At 41.2% G+C, this 24986-nt stretch overlaps 1 protein-coding gene across 1 annotated transcript in view; it reads right to left on the reverse strand.

Moving 5' to 3' along the window:
* The window catches only part of LOC311509213 (interleukin-1 receptor accessory protein-like 1), a gene marked incomplete at its 3' end in the record, with an annotated part of 191289 nt that overhangs the window by 79740 nt on the left and 86563 nt on the right, over nucleotides 1-24986 (reverse strand). Inside the window, exon 5 of the mRNA XM_084574313.1 lies at nucleotides 1506-1580. Coding sequence (XP_084430439.1) covers nucleotides 1506-1580 — 75 coding nt within the window. The remainder of the gene's footprint in view (nucleotides 1-1505; nucleotides 1581-24986) is intronic.

Consider the following 24986-nt stretch of genomic DNA (forward strand, 5'->3'; position numbering starts at 1 on the left):
AGAGAATCAAATAGGTGTTCATATATTATGTACACAGAGCTGCTGACTCTGTGTAGAATATAAAAGGGTGTAGAGGTGCAGGGAGGACCATGAAAAACATGAAAATACAGTAATAATAACAAGGAAATCGGGGCATATCTTCCCTCTATTATTGCCTGTTCTCACAGCTATCAGATAATGGATTTTGAAAATCACCCTAATCCGCAATGAAAACTTATCAGATGAAAAAGCCAGAGAAGCTTTTATCCATCATCAGTTTAAAGCTACTGTGATTTGCGCCTATTTTCTGATTGCCACCTTTTACCTCTGCGAGCCAGTTGTGTTCATCGCCCATGACAAATTCACTTCAAAGGAAGCCTCCATCATGACCCATTTTCCCTTCCACCAACAGCTGAGCTTTCACCCAGTATGGCACAAAAGCAGGAATTTTCCCATGAGCTGCTGTGTATCAAAAGCCGGTAACAGAAGAGTACGTTTCTGTGTCAGCCGCGTGAGGCAGAATTGGAGGCAATCACATGAAGAATTGCTAAGATCATACACTTGGGGATGATGTGAAGAGAGATGAGGCATTGATGCATTACAGATGAACGGCCCCACCTGCTTACATGTTACATAAAATAACCAAAATACTTGTGGTGAGCGAAGAGGCATCCTTGGGATTGGAGAATAAACAGCGGACATGGCTTTCATACCCACTCAGTCGCTTTCTTTTTCAAACACAGATGTGGCAAATGACTCATCCTGTTTTTCTTCTATCCTTCCAACTGAAAACTCAAGGTCCTTTCACAATAGGGAGCAGAAAAGAGACCTGATTGAAACTCTTGTACTGAGCACTGCTTGGACTACTCTAAGTCATATCTGTGCAGAACCAATCAACAAATGCCAAGAAAATAATGTGGAAGATTAGATTTGGAAAAACTCAATTATACTCAATCTATCCAAGATAGTCTTAAATAACAGCTGGACCCATATGTACTCTATGACAAGGAACAGCCACACCAATGGTTGTGTGTGTTTGTCTTTAATAAAGATCTGAACCTAGAACGTCTAATCCAAAGCATCCAAGGCTTTTCCATCATACTCCCAGTTCCTGTCCATTCTGTTTCAATTGCTATAGTTGATCCTCTCTTCAGTTCTGGGAAACCAACCATTCCTCCCGGTGGATGTAACAATAAGGCTTCCAGTCCACCAGCACAGGAATGTCGGCTGACACACAGTTGACGGAAATTTTCAGTAGAAACTACAAATTATCATGATTATTCGCTAATAACATTCAACACCACACTTCCATCATAAACACTCACCAAGCAAGGAACTGGAACATATTATACCAGTGAAAACAAAGCCACTGTTAAGTAGAACAGGACCTACTTGGGGGGATTCGGCTTCAATTGACTGATCTAGAAATCCGAAGCAATGCCATTGAGACGAGCAGGCATATGCCACAAGTATGACAATGACAGAAAATAAGCGATCGCTGTGGGGAATGAAACATGTTTCCTTACCTATTGCCATCTCTATGATGCTCATTTGGCTCTCTGAAGGGAAAAGGATTTTTGGCGGCTTGTCTGTCAGGGGAGCTGTGAAAAGACAAACAAAAAGAAAGAAAGAGAGAGCACATTAAATTCCACATCTTTCTCCCTGGTGGGCTGTGGGAGTATGATTTATTCATTAAAGACCACAATAAAAGCTGCATTAAAATGGGAACAAATACATGGAAATATAATATTTAAAGAGTGGACAGAGAAGAAAGGGATAAATGACTATGACTCTGAATTATCCATTCAACGCTTTAAACATCAATGCACAAAGCTGCAGCTGCTTCAGTGCTAATGCTATTCCATCCTTGTGTAAGTGATGATATGCTTTGGCATGGACTGCTATACAAACCATGCTGTATACGAAGTAGCTGTGTAGCTACTCAACCATTTCTGAATATACAATATACCCTAAGGTAGACATCATTCACAGCTGCAGTGGGCACAGGACGGTGAAGCCACAATCTGCTGTTGGTGATGCAGGCTTTTCAGCTTTGCACAGTTAAAATGATTGGAAAAACGGAGTTTTGCAAACGCTTATAGTATCAATGCAAAGGCAATACAAAACCTTCTGGTTCAAGCAGTGCGATATAAACTGTCAATGGGTCTGTCATGAGCAACTTGCTGATTTAAAAGCATATTACAGTTACGTCAGAACAGCCTTCGTCCCAAATCCCTTCGATATACACCAACTCCAATTAGACAGCTGCTGAGTAACAAAAGACGTGCACTTAGAGGCTCCTCATTATAATGATTCCCTAATTGGTTCTAGCCTTCAAAGTGGCATCAGAGAGGTTTCCTATCGCTGCATGCTTGGAAATACTCAAAGGTATAAGGCTTGTTACAGTACAAATGAGCTGTGGTTTGACTTGAGCAGTGATGGCTGGACCAGCCGGACCTGGAAAATCTGCGGTGATATAACTCACCACAACATGTTGCATGCATGCATAGCTAAAAACAAGTTGGCATTTGAACAGAGAGGACTTCAGTTTATCTTTTTTTTGAGTATTTTCTTAACGATTCTTTGTGGGCTTGCAAATCTCCATTTGGCCTCCGTGATGGTGCTGCACATGGCAGCTGAGAGCTTTATGATGCAACTGCAAAACCCTTGAAATTAAATTTTCACTGCTGTGTTAGATGCCGCGGGCAAGATTCGGTCTTGACGAGGCCAGTTAAAGGCTTTCTATAAGTAAATTGTTTTGATTTAATTATTTTACGTGGGTTTAAAGACCAGGAAATTTTTACATCATGAATTTTATATCATAATTTGGTACATGGAGGTTCCTTATTAATGTCAAAGTCTTCCATCTCACAGATTTACATTTGCAAATAATCAAGCATGTAATGTAATGTACTTGGTTTAAGTTTCGTAAAAAATCACTGGTTAAATTCTGAGAAAATAAAAACAAATAAATAAATAAAATGCATTTTCCCTACTTACAAGTTTTCCAATTCTGTTGTTTTTTTTTCTAACTAATGCGTTTTGCACAGCTGCTAAAGGTTTTTGTCTGGTAAACATGGTTCATCCGAGGCATTCGAACAACAGCTTTTCAGTCTGTGTTTGCAATGCAGAAGCAACAATCATATTAGAAGAATGGTGCAATAAATGTTGGAAGTCCGCACCTCAAAATGTCAAACATCACTGGTGATGTGCGAATGTGATTTTTTGCCGGGTCTTTATCTGTTTGTTTGTGTGTGATTTCAGAGGAATTCTGCAGTAATGTGCTGCATTGGCTTCCATCCACTGACAGATAAAAACATATAATGGTCTTAAATAAACAGGGTTCCCACTCCTAACCCGAAATTATTTTCCAGGACTTTTCCAGGACATTTTCAGCTGCTACAGAGACAGGTTATCATGTCATACACTAATACATTCCCCTGTCCCGCTCATTCTTTGGAATGATACTAGCGACACTGGCACTTTTCAACTTACCGTAGTCCATAGTTTTGTCTCCAGGCGCGGAATCTGAAAAGTCGCTAAAGCCAGAAATTCTCTGCTAAAACTAGCGACAAAATCAAATTTGATTTGCTGGTAGTGTCACGTGGGGCGCTGCGCTGGCTAGAAGCAGAGAAGCTCTGTGCCGTATGTTGCCCAGAAGACATGCATGTGCATAACTTTTAACCCGTTTGCATTCGCTCAGAAGGTAGGGGGAGGATAAATAATTTTCCAGGATAACTTAATAATTTCCAGGACATTTGACCTTTTTCTCATTTTCCATATGTTTTCCATGACTGGAAAATTGGTCAATCATTTTCCAGGTTTTCCAGGTTTTCCAGGACGCGTGGGAACCCTGATAAAGCATCAAGCAGTTTGTTGAGACTAGTAGCAGGTTGTATGTAGAAAAAATGCCTATGAGCTCATTAATTATAACTTTAAAATGAACGGCAGCGAATAATGCTCTGCCTGGCGTATTCTAATGCAACAGAAAACAAAAAAAAAGAAAAAAATCTCATTACCTTAATTACCTTTTTCTTGATGAAATATGCACAGATTATTTGGTTTCATGATGACATGAAAAGAAACGTGAGCTTTTTCCGCACTGACGGTTTGTCTTGGCAAGACACTGCTGAATTTGAAGAGAGAGGGATCTGTGCACAGGAATGTATTTATAGTAACATGAAAAGAGAACTCAGCTGGGGATACAAACATCAAACGTAGAGCCACAGCTCATGCATATACTGTGAGAATGAGTTTCAGACTTATACATTATGTGTTCACGTTATTGGTGACTGCTAAAGCTAGAATATGACGTGACAATTAATTCCCAAATCAAATGCTACGGCACCACAGTATGAGTGAATTCTATGTCAAGCAGATATTTCAAGTAGTTTTTCTTTGGATATTTCATTGACCGAGTGTTACATTATAAAGAAGCACTCCTTGCAAATGCCTCCAGTTGCACCCTGAGGTAGGAAAGCATGATAGCGACTACTGATTGCCAGGATGTTATGAACAGGGAAAACTGAATACATGTGGCACAGGTTGGTAATAATCTTAAAGCAACACATGAGCAACAACCTACAACAAGACGACTTGGGTCAGAGGCTCCACAAACAGCAATGTTACATACAGTATGTGTAACATTGCTGCAGAGATATAGAACACATCTTGCAGAGTTTGTTGACTGTGCCGTAACCCTGAAGCCCCTCTTCATTCAAAAATATATGCTGCTTATTGTTGCTGCTCCTCCATTCCTTACAGAGACCAGTTATTATTTCTGTAGCTCCACGAAATTCAAGTTGTCACTTTGGAAGGCCCTCTATGCAGCCAGAGCTTGGCCAAGCACTGGCATGTCGGAAATCTTAGCATGAAACCAAGAGTATATGAAATATACGACTTTGTCATGGGAACTATTGTAGCATGCAAGCACAGGACACTACACTGGTATAAATATCCCACAGTGCAACGCACTAGAGATGAAGCTGGTGGGTTATGAGCCTTCAACCGCCAAGGAGGCGGAGGAAGTAACAGGATAGTTCCCCTGAGCAGTGCATCTAAAAAGATAAATACTACTTTAATAAATTATGTTGATCCAGAGTATACATCGTGGATGCAGCACATGATTAATAGTTACAGATCATTATACACTAATGAAAGCTAAATTATGAATGCTATAACCCATTTCTGTGAACAGGTCCCCATAAATCCTACACTGGAACTTTAAATACTGCTTTTACCATGGTCCAATGTGAAACCTTCCCTGCGTCATGTGGAAACCCCATTCCTGTAGTGCACATGCTGTGAGCATATTGTTTGCATATTCATAGATTCATGAAGTCCATGAATTAAAATGGTTAATTAAAAAAAATCCTATCAGACGCAGATTATTATATATAACAATCAATTTTTTATGTTGCAAATATGTCTCGGGGATATCTTAAGTAATTTACTTTACATTCTACTCATAGATAGTTTCACTCCAGCTGTGGACAATGTAGTTATTTTAGATATGTTCTGCTGCACCCATTGAGTTTCTGATCTTGTCACGGCTCAGGAGGCTTCTCAGGCACATGCAGCCTTATTCTGTTAACACACACAAATGTTGCTAATGCAGTTTCCACTATTTCACTACCTTGTAGCTGAGCTGTTAGTCTCCCATGACCTTTACCTGCGTTAGTTCCAAGCTTCGGGATGTCATGAACGGGATTAATCTATTGAGTGTCAGTTGAAGGGGCATTGCATGCTGTTCACTCGCTTGCCTTGCAATTAAAGCTCAGATGAGAGATGCTTCTAAAAAGAAAATAAATCCTGCATTCACCTCAATTCAAATGCGAAGGCTAGTTTTGAAGTGCAGGCTGCCCTGAACTTGAACAAGTTGAAGGTGAAATCCCAAACCTGGAAGGTAATCAAGGTTCTGGCATGTTTTTAACAAGCTCAGAGAACATGGGGTGGATTCTTGGCAAGTGTGGCATCATTTTAAAGCTAAGGGTAACAAAGTAGGAGAGCGCTGTTTAACTCAAGTAGAAATACTGCCCTTCATCCAAATCAAGGGCAGGCTGCTGATATGCTGTTTGTCAGTGGGATCCGCCATGCTGCAAGGCGCGAAAACACACATCCACACACAAACACACAAATTTGAGATGCATTAGTGAAGCTGGCTGGTCTTCAACTACAAAACCATGATTCTGGGGTGGGTTATTATGAGTGGGAGTGGGCAGGCTTTTCGTTAGAGGGCTGGAGGCACATCCAGCTTCTCCTGCACACAAACACACACAGTATGAGCCCATTACACGCAGTCACGCACATGCCTTCGTGCACACATAAACAGTGATGTTGCTATCAGCTGGGGAGAAAATCTTTAAAGTGTCCCTCACAGGTCCTGTGATCTGCTCTCGCTGTGATCACATGATGATGGATGGAGGGATGGAGTAATGAAAAAAAGAAGAAGAGAAAAAAAGACGTCGTTCTCTCCCATTAACTCCACCATCACCTTTTCTCCCTTCACCCGTCCGTGTGTCGCTCGGTGTATTTCTTTGTCGCTCTGTCTGTCAGTTTCAGTCGCTCTCAAGGGGTGAGAGAGAGGGGAAGATGAAATAGTGGGAGAGGAGGAGGGAGGGAGGGAGAGGGTTGTGGTCCTCTGTTCACACCTCATTAAAGACCACTTCACCAGACATAGATTAAGAGGAGTAGCGTGTGTGTATGTGTGCGCATCTGTGCGAGTGTTTGTGAGCTTGAGATCGTTAAAGGAAAGATGCAGTGTGAGTTCCACAGCGGAAAATAAATGAAAGCAGTTTTAGAGCAACTTGAGAAGCAAACCTTGTTAGTCATACATGTACAAAAGAAAAAAAAGAAAAAATCTTTCCTCTCCCGGAGTCTGCCATCTTGTAAATTATATCCCTCTCATGGTTTCCAGATTTTTCAGATCATTAATGCAGCTGGACTGAAAGTATTCTTTTTCTTGAATGTGAATAATGCTAGCTTGAATAAAATACGTACAGGCATAAAAACATCAAATTGTGCTGACATGAAAGTGATGATGACAAGCTAATTATTCTCAGTCACTACTTCAGTAAATAGGGCAAACCTTAGATAGAACTTGGCAAAGGGAGATTTCTTTTCTAGTCCACTGAGCTCACAGAAACCTTTGTCTGGGCTAGGAGCGAAAAAGCTAACATTCAAAGCTAATACGCCAATAACATTGCATACGGCTGACAAAGAGAAAATACACATTATTTGAGAGTATGTTGAACAACGGGACTAGCCAAGTATCACATTAATCGAGCGTGTATACATTAGTCAGAAACTGCCTAGCTAAATGAGTTTAAATGGCTTAACTATTGTCCACCAATCCATGTCCTTAAAAAAGACAACAGAGCTTGAAAGTTTGTCCCTTTTTCATAAACGACATTTGACATTTCAGTGTGCGAACCAGTCCGACTCAGGGCCGATACATTAACAGATATGTCATTAAAGTGAAGACTCGGGGACTTCAATGTGTTGGATAAGCTGGTGACAATGTCTTTAAAGTGGACTGAAGCCGAAGGGAACTCCGCAGCACTGGGAAGGAGAATACATTTGTCAGCAGCTGTCAGGGACTGTTAAAGTTTTTAAAAAGTAAGCAAAGTCCTCAGGGTGGAGGGGATGAAGGGACCAAAATTTTTATAAAACCAGCAACCTGAACTCATTAAGTCTGTCAAATGTAAATTCTGCTAATAAATAATCAAAATAAAACACAATCGGAACAACACTAGCACACACTGCAAATCACTAAACTTACTGTTCTGTATTTGGAAGTATTTATTTGACAAGCCATCATCGTACTTACAGGATTTTACCGTGCATTTTTATTTTTCGTGAATAATGAGAAATAAAAATGTGGGTTTACTAGTGAGTAAACCCACTGTAAGATATTAATGTGACCTCAGCTCAAGGAAATGTGCTTTCATTACCACACAACAAAACTGCTTAACTGCTTTTTCCAACAAAAAGACGCTACCAACAAAGCTGGCAGATTCGTTCAGATTCACAGCATTCATGAGGTCAAGGAGGCTTGCAGAGATTCAATATGAATGCACCCTCTTGTGAGTTCACGTATAAAGGAGATGGAGTTTAACCACGACGACAACAGAACTTGATTTAGATTTCTTTCAAGGCAATCAGTAATTTCAGGTTTTGGTACTGATACTGCACTCCATCTTGGCTTTAAGCGACGCACTTGTGGCTGACCCACCAGTGTTTCCTCACAAATATGACAAGAACTACCTACCAACATTTGGTATTTTTTACATTTAAACTGATATCTACGACACAGTGGACTGCAGAAAGTGACGGGATTGGAACGCCACCTGAATCCACTGCATCAGTAGCCGTGGACTGTCGACTCAAATGATAAAGACCGTAATTGGCTCAGTCCATGTCAGCATATATTTGTGATTCTGCAAGTGTTGCAGAATCATTCCAGGGAATAGGCAAAATGGCCAAAACACATAGACCGATCAGGCATAATATTGTGACCACTGACAGGAGAAGTGAATAACATTGACCACCTTGTGACAATTCACTGTTCTGTTGGGAAACTTTTAGACCTGGCATTCGTATGGATGTTACTTAGACATGTAGCACCCACCTAGACCAGACCAGGCACCCCCACCCCATAGCAATGACACTCCTTGATGGCAGCAGCCATCCCCAGCAGGATGCAGCCTGACACAGACACACACACAAAAACACTCACAAACATATGAAGAACAGCACAAGGTGTTGACCTGGCCTCCAAATTCACTAGATCCCAAACTGATCAAGTATCTGTAGGATGATCCACAGAGGCCCCTCCCCTTAACCCCCAGGACACAAAGGCCCCCACTAACTCAGAAGGCACAAGGAATGCCTACAAAATATTAGGAAGGTGGCCATAATGTTATGCCTGATTACTGTATTTGAAGAACACAATAATTGCCAATTTTCCACTGGACTTCCATGTTAGTGCAAAATTGGATGTTTTATATGATTTAAATATTTCTTGTGAGTACATGTGACCTACCTAGTTACCAATTTTGCTGCTTGTTTAATTTCATTTCATCTGATTTAATTATCACCACCTGCCATTCAAGCTCCTCCTCAAACCTCACGGTCGACCTCCTGCCAGAATGTCCTGCTTGCTTTAGGTCTGTACAATGCGCATGTTGCTGGAGTAAACTCAATCCGCTGTGCTCCTGGAGCCATCCTCCAGATGATGAGTGCTTTGCGACATGGCATGTTATACGATCGGAAACATCCGTTTACTGTGGCTGCGAACACGGTCAGCAACATTATGGGTAAGCTGTGGCTTTCAAATGGCTTTGAGGAGCCTACCAGGCGGCGTCTCCCAGCACTATTACATTTCTGTCATGAGCTTGTAAACAAAGCAGGATACACCGATGGACTTCTTTAATTAACTACCGTCCACATACTCACTAACACCCCATTTTCTACTCCAGTTGTGATGACGCTGCTCCCACTGTAGCCTCATTTTCTTGTTGTGAGCAGGCAGGCGTTCTGTTCCTATGAGTTCTGCAGCAAACCACTGCTGCACTTTACTTTCATCTTATCCCCTCTCGCTTCATTCATTATTTTCACCCATAGAACAGATTCTATACCACATCCTGTAGTGACTGAAATAATCTAACGGTCAGTGGTTTCTGTGATGCTGCATCTACCACCTCTAGCACCAACAAATCGTATCACTCAGATCAAATTGTGCCATGCTCATTCGTAACATGTGGTTGAAATGCAGCTTAGCGCTTTGTTGACTTGCATTCACTTGTTATGATGGACTTTATGATGTGCGAAAGATAAGCACTTTGTCTGAAAGAGGATGCTGCATGTTGAAAATCAGCAAGATGCTCTGGGAGACTCCCCGAGATGAAATGGTGATATTTGAAGGCACTGAGAAATAAAATAAACCATTGGCTATAAATGAACCCTAAAGAAATGGCACTGCTACGCTCTCCGAGGATTCTTGTTGAAAAATACCAGTATAGAAACCCTGCAGGAACTGCACATAATAAGGGTATATTTCTTTATTGAAAAGGGTGTTGTTTTAGAAGATCCATCAAAACAATTGAATATGAGGGGGCTCTCAAGATGGGACAATACATTCAGGGGAAATCACATAAATCACATAACTGCAGGCATTGGGAGTAACCGGAGCCAATTCACTCTCCGGTGAACAGCTTTGAAAAAGAAAGACACTCCACATAATTACTCACAATGGTCATATGTGGTACACGCTGGGATTTTTGCTATAATGAGATGTCTTCTTGAATCTGATGCAGATTAAAACCTGGAGCTACTGTAAACATTTGCCCCGCTGAACAAAAACTATGCACACATGGATCACGTGTGACCGATCATACGTGGCCAAGAAAAGAGTTGCCTGTTAATTAGAAAGGCCTGTGCTCATTACTCAACCGAAGGGTGATGTGTTTCAAGCGGACCAGCCTTAAATATTCCAAAGGGGAGGAGTTGAGGATGAGTCAGAGAGGAAAGAGAAGGTGGTGGAAAAGAAGCAAGAGATGTTGGGATGGTTTAAGGAGTGGGAGAGCGAGCTGAGATGAGACAGAAGCTTCAGACGTGGAGAAGAGCAGCGATGGACCTTCAACATGTGAAGATGCAGCTGCTACTTAACATGGAAAGCATGTGTGTGTTGTCTGGGGATAGTTTGGGGAGGGAGGAGGGCGGGTAGGTTCCCTGTTCATGTTTGCTGACAGGTTTCTTGCTGATTGCTATTCTGTCAAGGCCACTTTCCCTGAATCTCAAATAAGCTCTGCTGAGTAAAGTATGGTGAGTAAACTTTGTGACGAATATAATTAGCTGTGGTCAGTGGTTTCCAGTCCTTCTGTAGTGTGAAGATATTTTCACATTCAAAATTGGTTGTAGTTGTAGTAACCAGACATGCCAGATGGTTTGTTACACAGAACCATCTGGGAAGTCATCTTTGGAAACAGGAGAGGGCAGGTAAGAAAAAAACACTTGGCAGGTGATGGGACGAACCATCTGTCTATCACGGGATAACTTCAACAAACCATCAAACCATATGACCTAGTAGGAGAGTGGCAAGAGGAAACACAACAAACCACAGTCTGAGGAGCTCTGAAAGCCGGTAAGCATTCATAGCTAGCTTTGTAGTTAGCATGTCAGTAGAAAATTCATTCTGTCTTTGTAGCACATGAAACACTGCTATAGCTGCCAGCAGTTCTTCACAGACCGAGTCCACACTGTTGTGCATCAGGAACGTGGCTCGCACACACATGGGATGTAACTACTGAATTATAACCTTAAAACATCACAATTCATGTTAGTCTAAAATAATATGGAACTTAATTTATTTTGAAGAATAACTGTTTTCATATTTTCAAACACAGCCCTGGCCTCTTCACCTCATAGCAAAAAGTGATTTAGAAAATTATTTCACACTCAGATAACATAAAAAACATTTTGATCCCACGGGGGAAGCTCCTTTGTTTTAGCATGCGGACTCACATGGCTTTGAACTGTTGCATAGCAACAGATGCACATGCTTCTCTATACATGCCTCTGTAAAGAGTCACAAGCGGAAAACAGAGAGATGCTAGCTGATATGGGTTCTTGCAGGGGTCACAAATCATATACGATTACATAACACCTGGTTTGAATGTTGTCCTTTACAGACACGGAGAACATGTGACTTTTGACTGAGGCGTAAATGCCATGTGGCCTTCAGGGATGATGACAAGGCAGCGGGTGTGATGTTGACCTCTACATGCAGGTTATCAAACATTCTGGATGATTAATGTCATTCAGATGAAATCCAATATTTCCAGATGAAAAAAAAGTGAAAATATCAAACACAACAGACAAGAGAGAAAAATGTAATAAAACAAGGTCCAAGTAATTACCATGGTCACGCGGTATCACTGGATATTAAACCATTCTTTTTCCTGACTACTGAATTTTCACTCTCTTAACATTTAAAGGCTCTAAAATATAATCTTAGAGTCTTTAGTGTGAGCATAGACTAAGGGGATGGTCGTGGATGGCTCAGGAGCACTAAACCATGCCACCTAAAACATTCACTACAGCTTCCCCCCTCTGCAGGTGCACCGCATACCTGCAGGCTGGAAACAACCGAAAACCAAGTCAATTCAGACACTGAATGGAAATAATTTAAGAAAATTCAAGAGGCGGTTGTTGAACAGAGTGGTCAACTCAACATTTTATGGGAATAGTTTACTCAAGGCAAAGAAAAACTAAAGGAGTTAAACGACATGCAGAAAGCAGATCTAGAATATGCTTGGCAACGTAATATGGAGGCCGGCAATTTCTATAAGGCAGAGTTGAGGAAAAATGTACTATTGATTCATACACTTTCTTCCACATACTGCGTTCTCAGCAAGCATTGCTTGCCGTTTGTCTTAGCTTTAAATCTAACTACTCGACAGGCAATACCTATGTACTTCCCTGTAATTAAAAAGTGAATTAATCTTGAGCACTGGCTGTCATAAATCCCCCCCCATTTTTCCTCCAGCCTGCTTTCTGGTTCCCCTCAATAAATATATTCAGAGCAATCAATAGCGGTATTACTATGTATATATCGCCGTGGGAATCAGCTTGGCAGGTTGCCTTTGGCAGTGCTACACTTCCTGCTTTGCCCATGTTATCTTCCAAAATGGCTGTCTCCAGTTCTATATGAGGACTTGGCTGCTGTTGAGGGGACAGTGGGAGTAACATGTGTGGGAGTGTTTGAGCAAAAGGGCAGTTTAGTTGGAATTTGATTTAAAAATGTCGAGAATAAGTTGAAGAAAAAAATAGAATTTCAGCACCTGCCTGCGTAGAAGCACACCAGAGAAGGAGAGATGGGAAAAGAGCCTGCTAGTGTGACAAGTTCTGCTTACTTGAACATTTGAAATAAAGTGAAAGAAAGTTGCAATTAGGCAGATGTGTAAACCAAGGCTGTGTGCTGTAATTAATCATGATTGTGTTAATTACACTTTGTTTTTTCTCCATAATGAGGACTAAAAGGAGACAAACACCACAGAAAAACACAGAAGATGAAGGATTCCATGCCAAATGACACTCTACAGCCTCACAGCGGCTATATTGAGATTTTATTTCTGTGGATATTAAAAATGCCACTTCTCTCCCCGTGGCAAATAAGTTCTTTCTCATTCCAGCTACACGAGCATAGTGAATTATTTCTTAGCTCCGTCTGTAAAAACTTGTCTTTTAAGTCCATTATTTCTCTATTTTTCATAAGCAAAGCCTTGTCTGATACAATCTTTTAATTAAGATTGTACAAGTTGCTTCCTCCAGCTCAAAAATAAAAAAGATTCTTTTAGTGTTACAGCACAGTTCCCAAGGACACATTATAACATCTTTGTTTAGCTTGGCAGATCATTCATCTTGCAGATCGCATCTGCAGTGAGGACTCCATTTTATTTACCTCCGCAGCAAGTTCAAATTACACTAACAGCATATACTGAGGATAACATGGTGCTTCAGAGAAGCTGTTATCAATATAATTGCACATTCAAACTTATTATGGATTCAAGCTTGGCTGAGCTTGATTTTTTAAATTAACTGTCTGTGTCACAACCAATTGTAAACATAATAAACTATATTCCCATTATATGAGTGCCTTACTGCTCAACAAGTTCCCCCTCCATTCTTCTATTCATTCACAGCCCAATCAAAGTGATGATGGGTAATGATAGTTAATTGTGTTGTTAGAAATCACAACAGAATAATTAGAAGCCAGAGAATTCATTCTTCATTCAACAAGAGCTGTTGCAATAGTGGCAATAGCACACTATTGCTATTCTAGGGCTAATAAAATACTCAACATGTTTCAACTATCAGGGTGACTCATAGTGTCTGTCACTATTGCAAATATCACAGAAATTACCCTCTTTATATGATATACAGTACATGCAATGTATGTTTGTGTAGCACACAGTCCATGCTTGATAAATATCAACTTTAAAATGAATAAACTAAGAAATATAGTCTACCTGCTAATATCATCAATCAGTATGAGCCAGTTTGTCTGGTTGGTTTATGCAATTAGGGGTTTCACAACAGAAGCATTATAATAAAAAATAAAATGTGAACTATGAGCGCTTTTATTTATTTTTTTTAACTGCCCTAATAACAAACAAAATTAAATGGACATCTAAGCTGCTATTCACAATGAAACTACAGGATAATTACAACAACAAAAATCCATCCAATGTGATTTATTCTCAGCAAAACTACACTAAAGGCAAGTACACACACAAAGCCTGATGAGTTACGTTTCAACTCACTTCCTACAAGAAACATTAGCAGTCAGATATTTAGCCAATATGATCTAAACCACACTGGAGGTGAAATAAAAAGTCAGCATGCCCAAAATCCAAGAAATGCCATTATTAATGACAGAAATGATGATCAAAGAAAAAATAAGGCCCATATGTTAATAACCCATTTTCCCCACAGTTAGTCACGGTTGGCAATTTGGATTCGTCTTGGAGGAAATCTAGAAAAATGTAAATCCATTTAGAAGGAATTGGGATTGTTGTTGATGACCCCATTTCTGTTATCAATAATATATGCCTTCGACAAAACAAATCACGGCCAGGAACGGTGGTGGTTCTCCTGGTCTGGTATTTCTCTTAGCACCGTTTAGACTTTGACTGCAGCAATCTATCCAATCCTTTTGTGTTGGTGACCACTGTATAAAATCCATACAGTGCTTCAGGGCATGCTTAACTGTGACTGTAATGCAATAGTTACAAGATGCACATAAATGTTATTGCTGTTCCAACAGAGATCTGTAACTGTTTCTCCACCGTCCAGTCTCGGCAAATACAACCAAACTGGGCTTTAAAACGTTCCAGTCAAACAAACTGGATTGATCAAATATTGGCACTCACTGGTTTAACATCATTAAACCAGTGAGCGTGCCCATAAACAAGGATATGAGTGCCTTTAAGTAAGAAAAAGCTCTCAGATGGATGTTACATAAGCAAAAAAGAAATCCTTAACTAGGCAAACTGTGAGGAGGCCTGTGTGACATAATATTATGTACAGTAAAGCAACCAAGACCTATTTGTTCCCTCACACCTATGGTGTAGAGGCTGATAATCCTCATTATTCAACTTTTAAATGAGAAGCTACATGCATTAACTGTACCCAGAACATTGCACACTGACCCTGCTTCTCGAATAATATTCTAACATCCTTGTGCAGTATGACTAATACAGTTGACTGACTCATTCTGATCTATGCAGTGATAGCTGAGCAGATACCATCTCTCCCACTGCTCTCTCAGCCTTGTTCCCTCGCTGTAGTTCAGCCCTTTCTTATCACAAAGACACACATCTGACCTTCCATGCAGCCTTCTGGCTAAAGACCAACACGTGAACCTGGGCTGTCTTTGATATTCTCTTGCATCATCTCTGTAAGCTCGAAATGACACCACGACCCAGCAGGCGCATGCTTATGACCCTTCAGTAAGAGCCAGTACCTCCTACTCAATCCATCCGACCTAGGTTCAAGGGACCAATACCTGATTTAGACAGGCTACGAATAATATTCGGCATGATGCCCCGTTATTGTATTTTACTCCACTTTATTGATGATTTTATTGCTTTAATGCATCCAGATACTACTGTGTTTTTGACTTTGACCCACGCAACCAGCCTAACTTTGAAGTGATGTGTTTAGGGAACATGGTTCATTTGCAGCTACAGACTCAAACACACTCTCCCCCTCCCCACCAATCACCACAAGTGAATTCCCAACCCGTGTTTGTTATTGTTCACAAAGATAATATCACTCATCTGTGAGATGATCTGATGCACATTTCTTTACAATGCAAAACCCACTAATCTCACAATGTAGCCATAACTGCCCTTGACAAGACAGATACGCACTGCACTTGTTCACGTTGCGTTGTTCATCTATTTTATTGCAGTGCATTCTGGGCCCGTGAATATGAATAGCAGCATAAAAATCAAATGTGACTTGATTAACGCCAGCCCACTGTTTAAACCCCTTCCACAAGCTGCTAAGTGCTCCCTTGTATGAGTCAGTAACCTCCCACGCCTCTAACACACAGCCTCAACCCTTTCAAAACACACAGACTCTTTTTTTTTTCCTTAATGAAAACAAAGCAGTTGGCATAGAGGCTTCTCAACAATCTATTTATTGTTTGTTCTGTTCACACATTCATTCCATTCCCCAAACAAAGTGATTAAAAAAACGTGTCTATTTGACTTTAACTCTATTCCAACCTCCTCCTCAGGTTGTTGCCAGTGGCCTGTTTAATTCCTGTTTGGTGCCATTTCTGCACAGTGGCCCCCTATTGCCAAGCTATGAATCCCTCCTCCCATCTTCGCCACCGTGCCTCCCGTGCCCCCTCCTTCTCCCCTCCCCCACCACCTCCCCCTCTTCCTTCCTCTCAACCCCTTTGCCAGTGGCCCTGCAAATCTCCGGAGGCAGGCAGTGCCAAACGTTCCAGCTGTTTAAACAGGTCAGTGGTTGGTGCCGGGTGCCAGCAGGGGTAGCTTTGCCATTGTGGTGCCCTACATCGCTGGTTTGTGCTCCCCTCTGCTGAATCCCCAAGGGAGATACGAGGCCCAAACTGTACTGGCTCCCAGCAGAAAGATGCCGGATTTACATGCATTTTAGACATTTATTTTTTTTTGTTTCTGTATTGTTGAAAAGAGGATTTAAAACGATCAGAGCTGTGTCACATTGGCATGAAAATGCACTAATTTAAGCAGGCAGCGTAAAAGCACTGAGTGTGCAAAATGCTAGGACAGCCTGCTCTTTCCATGAACCAGAAGGATCCAGGTGAAAGAAGTGAACTGTTATTGATCTCACCTTTTAAATCCAGGGGATATGCAATATACACAAATGAAGGGAAGAGAAAGAAACAGTTAAACAAGATTTAAGCCTCTGGAAAAATGAGGCATGGTTTCTACAAAAATGGACTGGAACTCACTATAAGCGAGTCATTTGTATTTTTTTTTTTGTTGTTGTTAAAGCCACAAGTAGAAGACTGGGAAATTTCTATACCCTGTACTTTCTGTTCCATTCTGTCAAATTTTGAAAGACATTTGAGAGAAAACGTCTGCGCACTTTTCTCCTATCTTTAAAAATACTTTCTCAAACAGTGTTTCTTTCTGTAAGGTCCAGGTCAGGTTAATCTGACACAGCACGTTATGCAGAAAACTCAGGGGCAGTGTGACTTTTTGCTGTAAATTCACCAACTTTTATAATCTAATATGAAATATAAAGGTAAAATGTTTTAGGTATGGATTAGAGTGACAGACGAGAACAGTATCAGAGTTCAGTGTAAAGGCTGCAACTCCCATGTGTAACTGCAAAGCAGCTCTTACATGTATTTAAGATCAGTCCATTGAGATGCACACCAGTCGAGTCCTCTCATTGTAGAGTAACAGTCGCTCATTAAAAGAAGACCTGCTACCCCCAGGGGCTCCAATAGGCCTAGTCCACAGCCGACTCTTTGTCTTGTCACAGCCTCTGTGTTTTAATGATGGCTGCAATTCCATTTAGGGGAGTTCACAGTCATGGCTTACTATATGTATGCATTGCCTCCTATGACAATAGTCTGTTGTGAATCGGTGCAATTTACTTTTTTATTATTATTATGTTACGCAATTGCCAAAAGAAGCCATGGCCTGGAAGGAGATTTGTAAAATAATAATAAGGGCACATTTTTACAGATTTCTAGCTCTGTATTTCATTGCCCACGGGGGGAAAGGAAATGCATCCAAGGACTGAAGAGCCAACATGTTGCCCAGCAGAATTAGGCAGTAACCCCTGCAGGCCAATTAGTACAGAACAGTACTGCATTTATGTTATGAGATCAGATCTCTCCTTCAGTTATTTTGACATTATTTTCCACTTATTAATGAAACGAAATAAGAAGAAAGATTTATTTGTCATAATGAATATCTCAATACATCTTTTCACATGTTTCTTGTATTGTGTATTGTGATCTAGCTCTTTGAAATGTTTCTCATTTAATAAATTCTCATGCAATAAATACCTGGAGCTCACTGTGTTGATCACAATGAAAATAAATTCATTCTAATTCACAAGCTGCATCAGGCCAGAGCTACAGAAACGCTTCTTCTTAACTGAACAAATTCCTTGTTGTGTTTGTAGTGGCCATAAAACCAAACTAATAGGATAAAAGAGGCTGAAAAAGGTCCACAGATCAAAGAAGCACTTAAAGAAATAGGTGGTTCAGGTTTGTCACTCTGTCCATTGTTATCCCGTGCATCCACTGTGGGTCACTGACATATGACAACATGATTGCACAAACTCAAGAAGGAAGACAAATCAAAGGACTTCCTAATGCCACAGCGGGAGGCATTTAGTAGTAATCATAGGTATGCCCCTGTATGTATTGGTAGAGATTCAGTTAGTTATTGAAATTACAATCTGATTTTATTTTTGTTATGATTATGTTCCCGATCTGTCACAAAGAAGTAGAGGAGTTTTATGTAAGCCAACAACTCCACGTGAGCTGAATATGAATCAAGAATATTTGAAGAATACAAGTGACTCCTCATTGAGTAGATGGAGGTGACTTCTTGTTCCAGCTCTCTCTCTCCCTCTCACACACACACTCCTCCTCTCTCTTACTTCTGCATGTGGCAAACACATTTCGCCTACAGACACAGCTGACCGGCTACCCCTTTCCCGCTCGTGAACCCGAGCCACTCACCCACAGACGTTCCACATCAAAGTTAATTTCCGAACTTGTTCAGATGATCAAGCAGCATGTGAGTGAGGTCTTGGTCCTGCTGACCTGTCTGATGAGGCTTACTGCTGTGCACATTGCACAGTGACACTGGCATGGGCAATCAGCACAGCGGGGTGCGCGCGTGAGTGTTTGCAATTTTGCCTAAAATCGGACTTTACGCCTTCATCACTGCTAAGGATGACAGCCTCGCTTCTTCAGGCCAGAGCACAAGATCAGTTTTCACCCTCACAATCAATACGCTGCCTGTGGAGTCCGTCCAACCCACATACGTGGTAATGACCACTCATGGTGGGCGGGGACGGCAGTTCCAGCCCGGGTGCAAGATTTTAATTGACTGCTTTAGCTGTCAAGGAGTGCAGAGACTTTTTGATTTGGCCAGACTATCACACAGCGAGCCTTAATTGGCCTGCGGACAAAACATGAGGGAGACACATTACTTGATGTGCTCATGCATGAGCCACCTCAATTTATTACAAAGACGTTGCAATCTGAAATGCCATTAAACTCAAAATGCCATTAAACTTTAAAATAAATTAGCTGCTGATTGTGTTATGAGGCTCTTAAGTACTCATCGCTGAGTCCTGCATGTTTAATGGTTTTAATGTGAATCATTCTATTTTGTGTATATGCAGGTGTATAGTGGGAAGCAGGGCAAAGAAAAAAGAAAAGGAAACGGGATGGCAGGTGTAAACAGCTTCTCCTCTCATAGTAGAAATGCACATACTAGTAAGCCACAGAAACCTCCACTTGGAGTAAACCTTAATGCAACTTGTTGACAGGAAACAACCTCACCTGTGAAACACACATCACTGAAGGACTCAATCTTCATCATTGCTATTACATCCAAAGACTAGATGGGAAGGAAACAAAAACTAGAGGCACAAAGAGAAACTAGAAAGTATCTTCCGTCACAGCTCGCATGTAGCAGCTATTACCTGTGTGAGACCAATAAACAACAGCTTTGATCTTGGCTAAAAATGTCTTTCCTCTCAGTTTGCCATTTATCCCAATTACAAGTGGGACCAATTGGAATACACAGTAAACAGCTTGTATGTACGACGCACTTAAAGGTACAGAGAATAACACAAATCTTCTGATATAATTATAATATTTATGGCTCACTTCAGTCGTCAGAACCACTTCTGAGGCGCTAACTCTTAAGCTGGTGGAAAATGGCTCTAAACTGTCAGCATCATTCACCATCCATGATTTTCTTCTCAGTCTTTCATTGTAAGCTTGTTTATTATTTTTTTTCTTGAGCTATCTCATAAATAAATAAAAAGCCTTGCAATGCTGCAAATATGCCCCGAGTCATTGCTCTGCCTCCGCCCGCTCCCCCCCTTTACCCCCGTCCTTTTAAACTTCAACATAAGCCTGCTTTAGTGCCATTAAAATAACTTGTCATGACAGTGTAGCCTGGGAGCAGTGCAATCAATTTCCATTACATCAAGGCCCAACTGGGCATCGCCACTGAACTAAGCGCTGGTAAGCAATCTCCCTGACCGAGGGTGGTTTGTGTGGTGGCGTGTCTGTGTGTGTTGGTGTGTGAAACAGTGAGGATGGGGAGGGAGTAGGGAGCAAGAGGATTTACTTGACGTCACTAAAATAAGCATTTTTTTTGCCTAAGTTCCCGGTTTTACCAGTAGAGGGACTGAAAATAAAACACATTCTTTACTTAGAAGTCCGTATTCATATGTTATATTACAGAAAAAGGTTTGGTCATGTTACACATAAGGAGGCAATCCTAACTTTCCATAAGTACATAACGTGGAATTATCTCCAGCCCAGACTCCTCGAGGTGCAGCGAGTCTCTCCCTGAAGTGATTTAGAATGCACCTTTTGTAAAAGACCAATCTGCAACTAATTAACATCAGAGTAATTTATGCCACAAAATTGATTTTTGCTCACTATAAATTATGCAAGAGTCCCGTCCGCTGTCCCTTCCCACCATCTTATCTTGCCGGCAAAATCAAGAGGATTGACACGTGGCTGAAGTGTCCTTGATGCGGCATTTCTACAAACTGTCAGAGGTATGGCAGGCGGGAAAAGAGGGAAAGAATATCTACAAGGCTACAGACGTACGTACTCGTGGCCTTGAGAGGAGCTATAAATCTAAAGTCACTAAAAATCAGCCCAGCAACAAAACCACAGACACACAAATAAGTGGAGAGCGTATAAAACCCCATGCTGCACAAATCCATACGTGCCATTAATCGAGATGTTGTTCCTTTTTCAGTTTAGCACAGGCAGATATGTTTAAAGGTTGGGCTAGTCTATAAATCCTTAAGCGATGCTGGGGTTCTTCATCTCTTATTAAGATCTCTTGCTCCACACCACTGTGGTGTGGAATTACATTAACACTAGTTTAGCACAGATTTTCACATCTCAAACGCTAAGGCACTAAGTGAGCGCTAATTAGTAGAGTGAAGGCATTAATTATGTAACACGTCATCTTAATTAGCAATCCCAGATGTATGGTGTGTCAGAGGAGCATTTGTAAGCACAGTTAGCTAATTGATATGCATTTGACAAGATGTGTGACAGCTGCAAAGGTGACAGTTGGTTTGGGTATCCTGAATCAGTGAGGATACAAATTTGCGTGTACTTTTAAAATTTTTATTTGCAGATTTGCTCATAATGTAAGGAAGTATTGATGTATTGAGTAAATAAATACATATGTGCTGTAGAAAATTGTTGCCTAGTAAGGTGGAATACATTTATTTTAATTTTAAAAATAATCTTCTGTAGTTCAGTTTATGCTGTCAGAGGAAGCAGAATTCTTCAAAGCACTTGTCAGATCATGAGGAACATGTCATATAACTTCCCACTGTTAGTAATTAGGTCCTTTAAGCTCTTGATTCCACTTTTATGCAGGGATTATTGCCAGGGCTTCTGTCTTCCTTCCTAAAACGAAACCCAATCAATGCGCTGCAATGTGCAGCGCAGACACAGATCACCTGACCTTTTTGCATTTTTGCACCATCTGTTCAATACAGCGTCGCATCTGTTGCTTGGTTTCACCTGCTCCGTGTAGGCCTCGTCTCTTGGGCCTCAAAGTTTCAGTAAATATTCTCTCAAAACAGGCAGGGTTCAGATTTCTTTATAGAGGCTGATTTGATCACACGTTAAAAAGACCTGCACAAACGAGGTGCCATGAGGGCATAAATAATGAGCACTAACTAAGTGCGCCTGCTTTTTCTCGAGTGCCCGTGAGCACCACGTGGAAAGGTAAGAAAAATAAATAGGTAAGAAGACAGTCAAATGATTTGTGCTATGCCTTTTCAATGTCTGAGCTAATCTTTTATGATGCATGAGTTTGCGACTTCAATGGGCTTTGTAACAGATCTTTACAATATGTCAACATGCAACAAAAGTGCCTCAATAAATACAGCGGCGTCACCAGGCAGCCTGTGATAATCTTATCTGCCAGATAATATGTACTGTACGTCAAAACATTTAGAATAAAAATGCATTAAAAGCGCCAGTCCACCGCTGTTAGCCCTGTGTCCTAAATCTTGTGATAAAACACCAGGGGAGATAGTCCTTTGTTTGCTTAAAACAGCATTTGTGCCCAGAAAGTGCCACCTCATCAAACAAGGGGACACTGATCAAAGTCATCTCACCTTGAGGAAAGCTGGCCAAGTCAAACTAATTCCTGGAGCTCTTCCTCTGCAGTTTGTTCGTGGGGCTCAGATCTGCCAGGACGAGCCAAAGAAAACAGGCATCCTGGAATGCGTTGCCAATTACCTGTCACTGTTTCACAGAAGCAAACAATACAAACACAGCAGATGACCTAAGGATATGGAAGAATACAAATGTAGGGAGACAGATTTCCCCAAGCCCTGCATCCATGAATATTTTATCTCACGGATTGAGTCAAATCATTATGTTGAAACCACCTTTGCCTGCAAATCAAAAAACATACTTGACAGCTATACACGTATTTCAGAGAAATTATAGCCTGTACTGATACGCAGTAACCAAGTAACCACTCCACTCTGAGAACACCGTGCTCTGCACATGCTTCATGCTCTGATATTTTCTCTCCTTTTTCGCCCACTTCCTCCCCTGCTGTAAGCTCGGCAATCACATCTCCTGTGTGCTGCTCCTTTGATGGCACCAGCAGGTGGAAACCCACCAGGATGCTGAGTGTGCACTACAGTATACACACACACACTGCTGCTGCTGCTGCTGCTGGATTGATCAGAGCACAGGGGTGAGTTGACTCGCTGGGTTGGGTAGCAATGGCAGGGGAACGCATAACAAACTGGCTGCCAAACCACAGGGGAATGGGGGCATTGCCGAAAACAAGGGAGTTATGGCAAACAGCTGGACGCAAAGGAATGTCACAGCCTTTAAAGGGGAGTGATTGATGTTATAAAATCTACAAAGTAGGATGAGGGAAACAAGTGAATAAATGCTTTTTTTTAAACTAACCTGATTTAGCCAGAACATGGCAAGAGTTAAATCAGCTGGGCTATGGCAATTAACAGTTCTGTATAAAACAGTAGATTGCTAAAATAAGTTGTCAATCAATCAATTAGTCGATTACAAGAAGAATAAAGGCAATTTTCATTGTTATTATAGCAATAATAGTAAATGTTATTCTGTGTTTCTACTGTGGCTGAGAGCTCTAATGGCTGGGCATGCACCCTCTGAAATTAATGCTACAGGTATGCAAGATGCACATAAGCAGTAGGGGCAGTATGTGGACATGAGTGGTGGGAAGTTTTTCGAAGACAAGCTTATAGACCCAAGTCTGCAATTACCCGTAATTGTGCGACGTGTCAATGCTGCTGCACAGTGACAAATACGCTTGTCAAAATAGCCGGCAAGAGCTCAGTGCCACAAAAGAAGTCGACATGGAAACCTGCAAAAATAAACGGAAAGAAGTCACAGGCCGTTACACTTGTGCATGTCAGAAAAACTTGGAAAAACGGAGCGAGGACAGTGCTGATGGTGTGTTTTGTACGCTAGCCATCAGGAGCCTGAGCTGACCTGCAGTGGCACATGTTAAATTCCAGCTTGCACTCCTTGCAGCATGTTGTCCCCTCCTTCTCACCCCATTACTTCCTGTTTCTTTTCCGTCTTTACTGACAAACTATCCAACAAAGGCCAAAAATATATTCTGTTCCTTCTACAGTACAAGTACGTCAACAATTATCTTCACAATGCAGCTGGCTGCCTACATGAACACAAGGTCAACGTTCAAGAACATCTCCAGCCTAAGAAGTCGTCACCAACGTGACAGCATGTGCATCATTTAGAAAATGAATGCTTGTTCCACCTTAGTTCTCCATACCATAATTATCTGCTACCACTACTGTGCGTGAGACACAATGAGAAAACCTAAGTAGTGATTTAAAAGTGTTGTCATCTGTGGCAATTTTATAAAAGGAATGTTACGTGTGATTTAGCAAAAAGGCAAATGTTAATGAGCCTCCATGGAGAAGGCAACATTTCACTGATCATCCTCAAAGCGAATCTGTTAAAAATGTCTCCAGTTGAAGCGTCTTCTGCAAACTAACGCGGCTCTGCCGAGAAATGTATCTAAAAATACACTGACCTCATCAACCTAAATCACAAATAAGAACTTTAACACAAAGCGCGCTCATTCTCCGGCCATAAATGAGACCCAATTATGTCATAAACCCAAATTAAAATTTTGACGTACGGTACGGCCAGCGGAGGCAGACAGCGAGAAATGATCTGAAGCTGAGCAAAATACAAAACTTCCTACTTAACAGCGGGGAATGAGTGAGCCGGTGCGTGACGCTTGTATGAAAACAATTTGGGCCTAACCTTCAGCTTATCCGGCCATTAATGAAATAAAAGGCTGGTCACATGACTTACAGGAAATTAATTTTAATGCTGCCATTTAAGACTGCTGAAGTGTGAATGTGCCCAGTGCATTTGACTCTTGCTGTTGGATTCCAACAATTAATCTCAAGCTACGCCCTATATTCATACAGTCTTTGTTCAGGTTTTAACTGCGCGATAGATGGCAATAGATGGCTCGGGTGGCGAAATGCGACACTGATTTCTAAACGGTGTTGACCTTTTGCAGCAAGACCCTCAATTTGGCACCAGAGTTGACTGTACAATTTAGTGGGTGTGAGCAGCAGAAGAAGAGAAAACAAGCACTGTCGAAGTTTTAGACCTTACATTAGTGGCTGTAAAGGAAAGCCTCAGGTTCTGACTGATG

Source organism: Chelon labrosus (assembly GCF_963514085.1).
Source record: "Chelon labrosus genome assembly, chromosome: 24".
Lineage (NCBI taxonomy): Eukaryota > Metazoa > Chordata > Actinopteri > Mugiliformes > Mugilidae > Chelon > Chelon labrosus.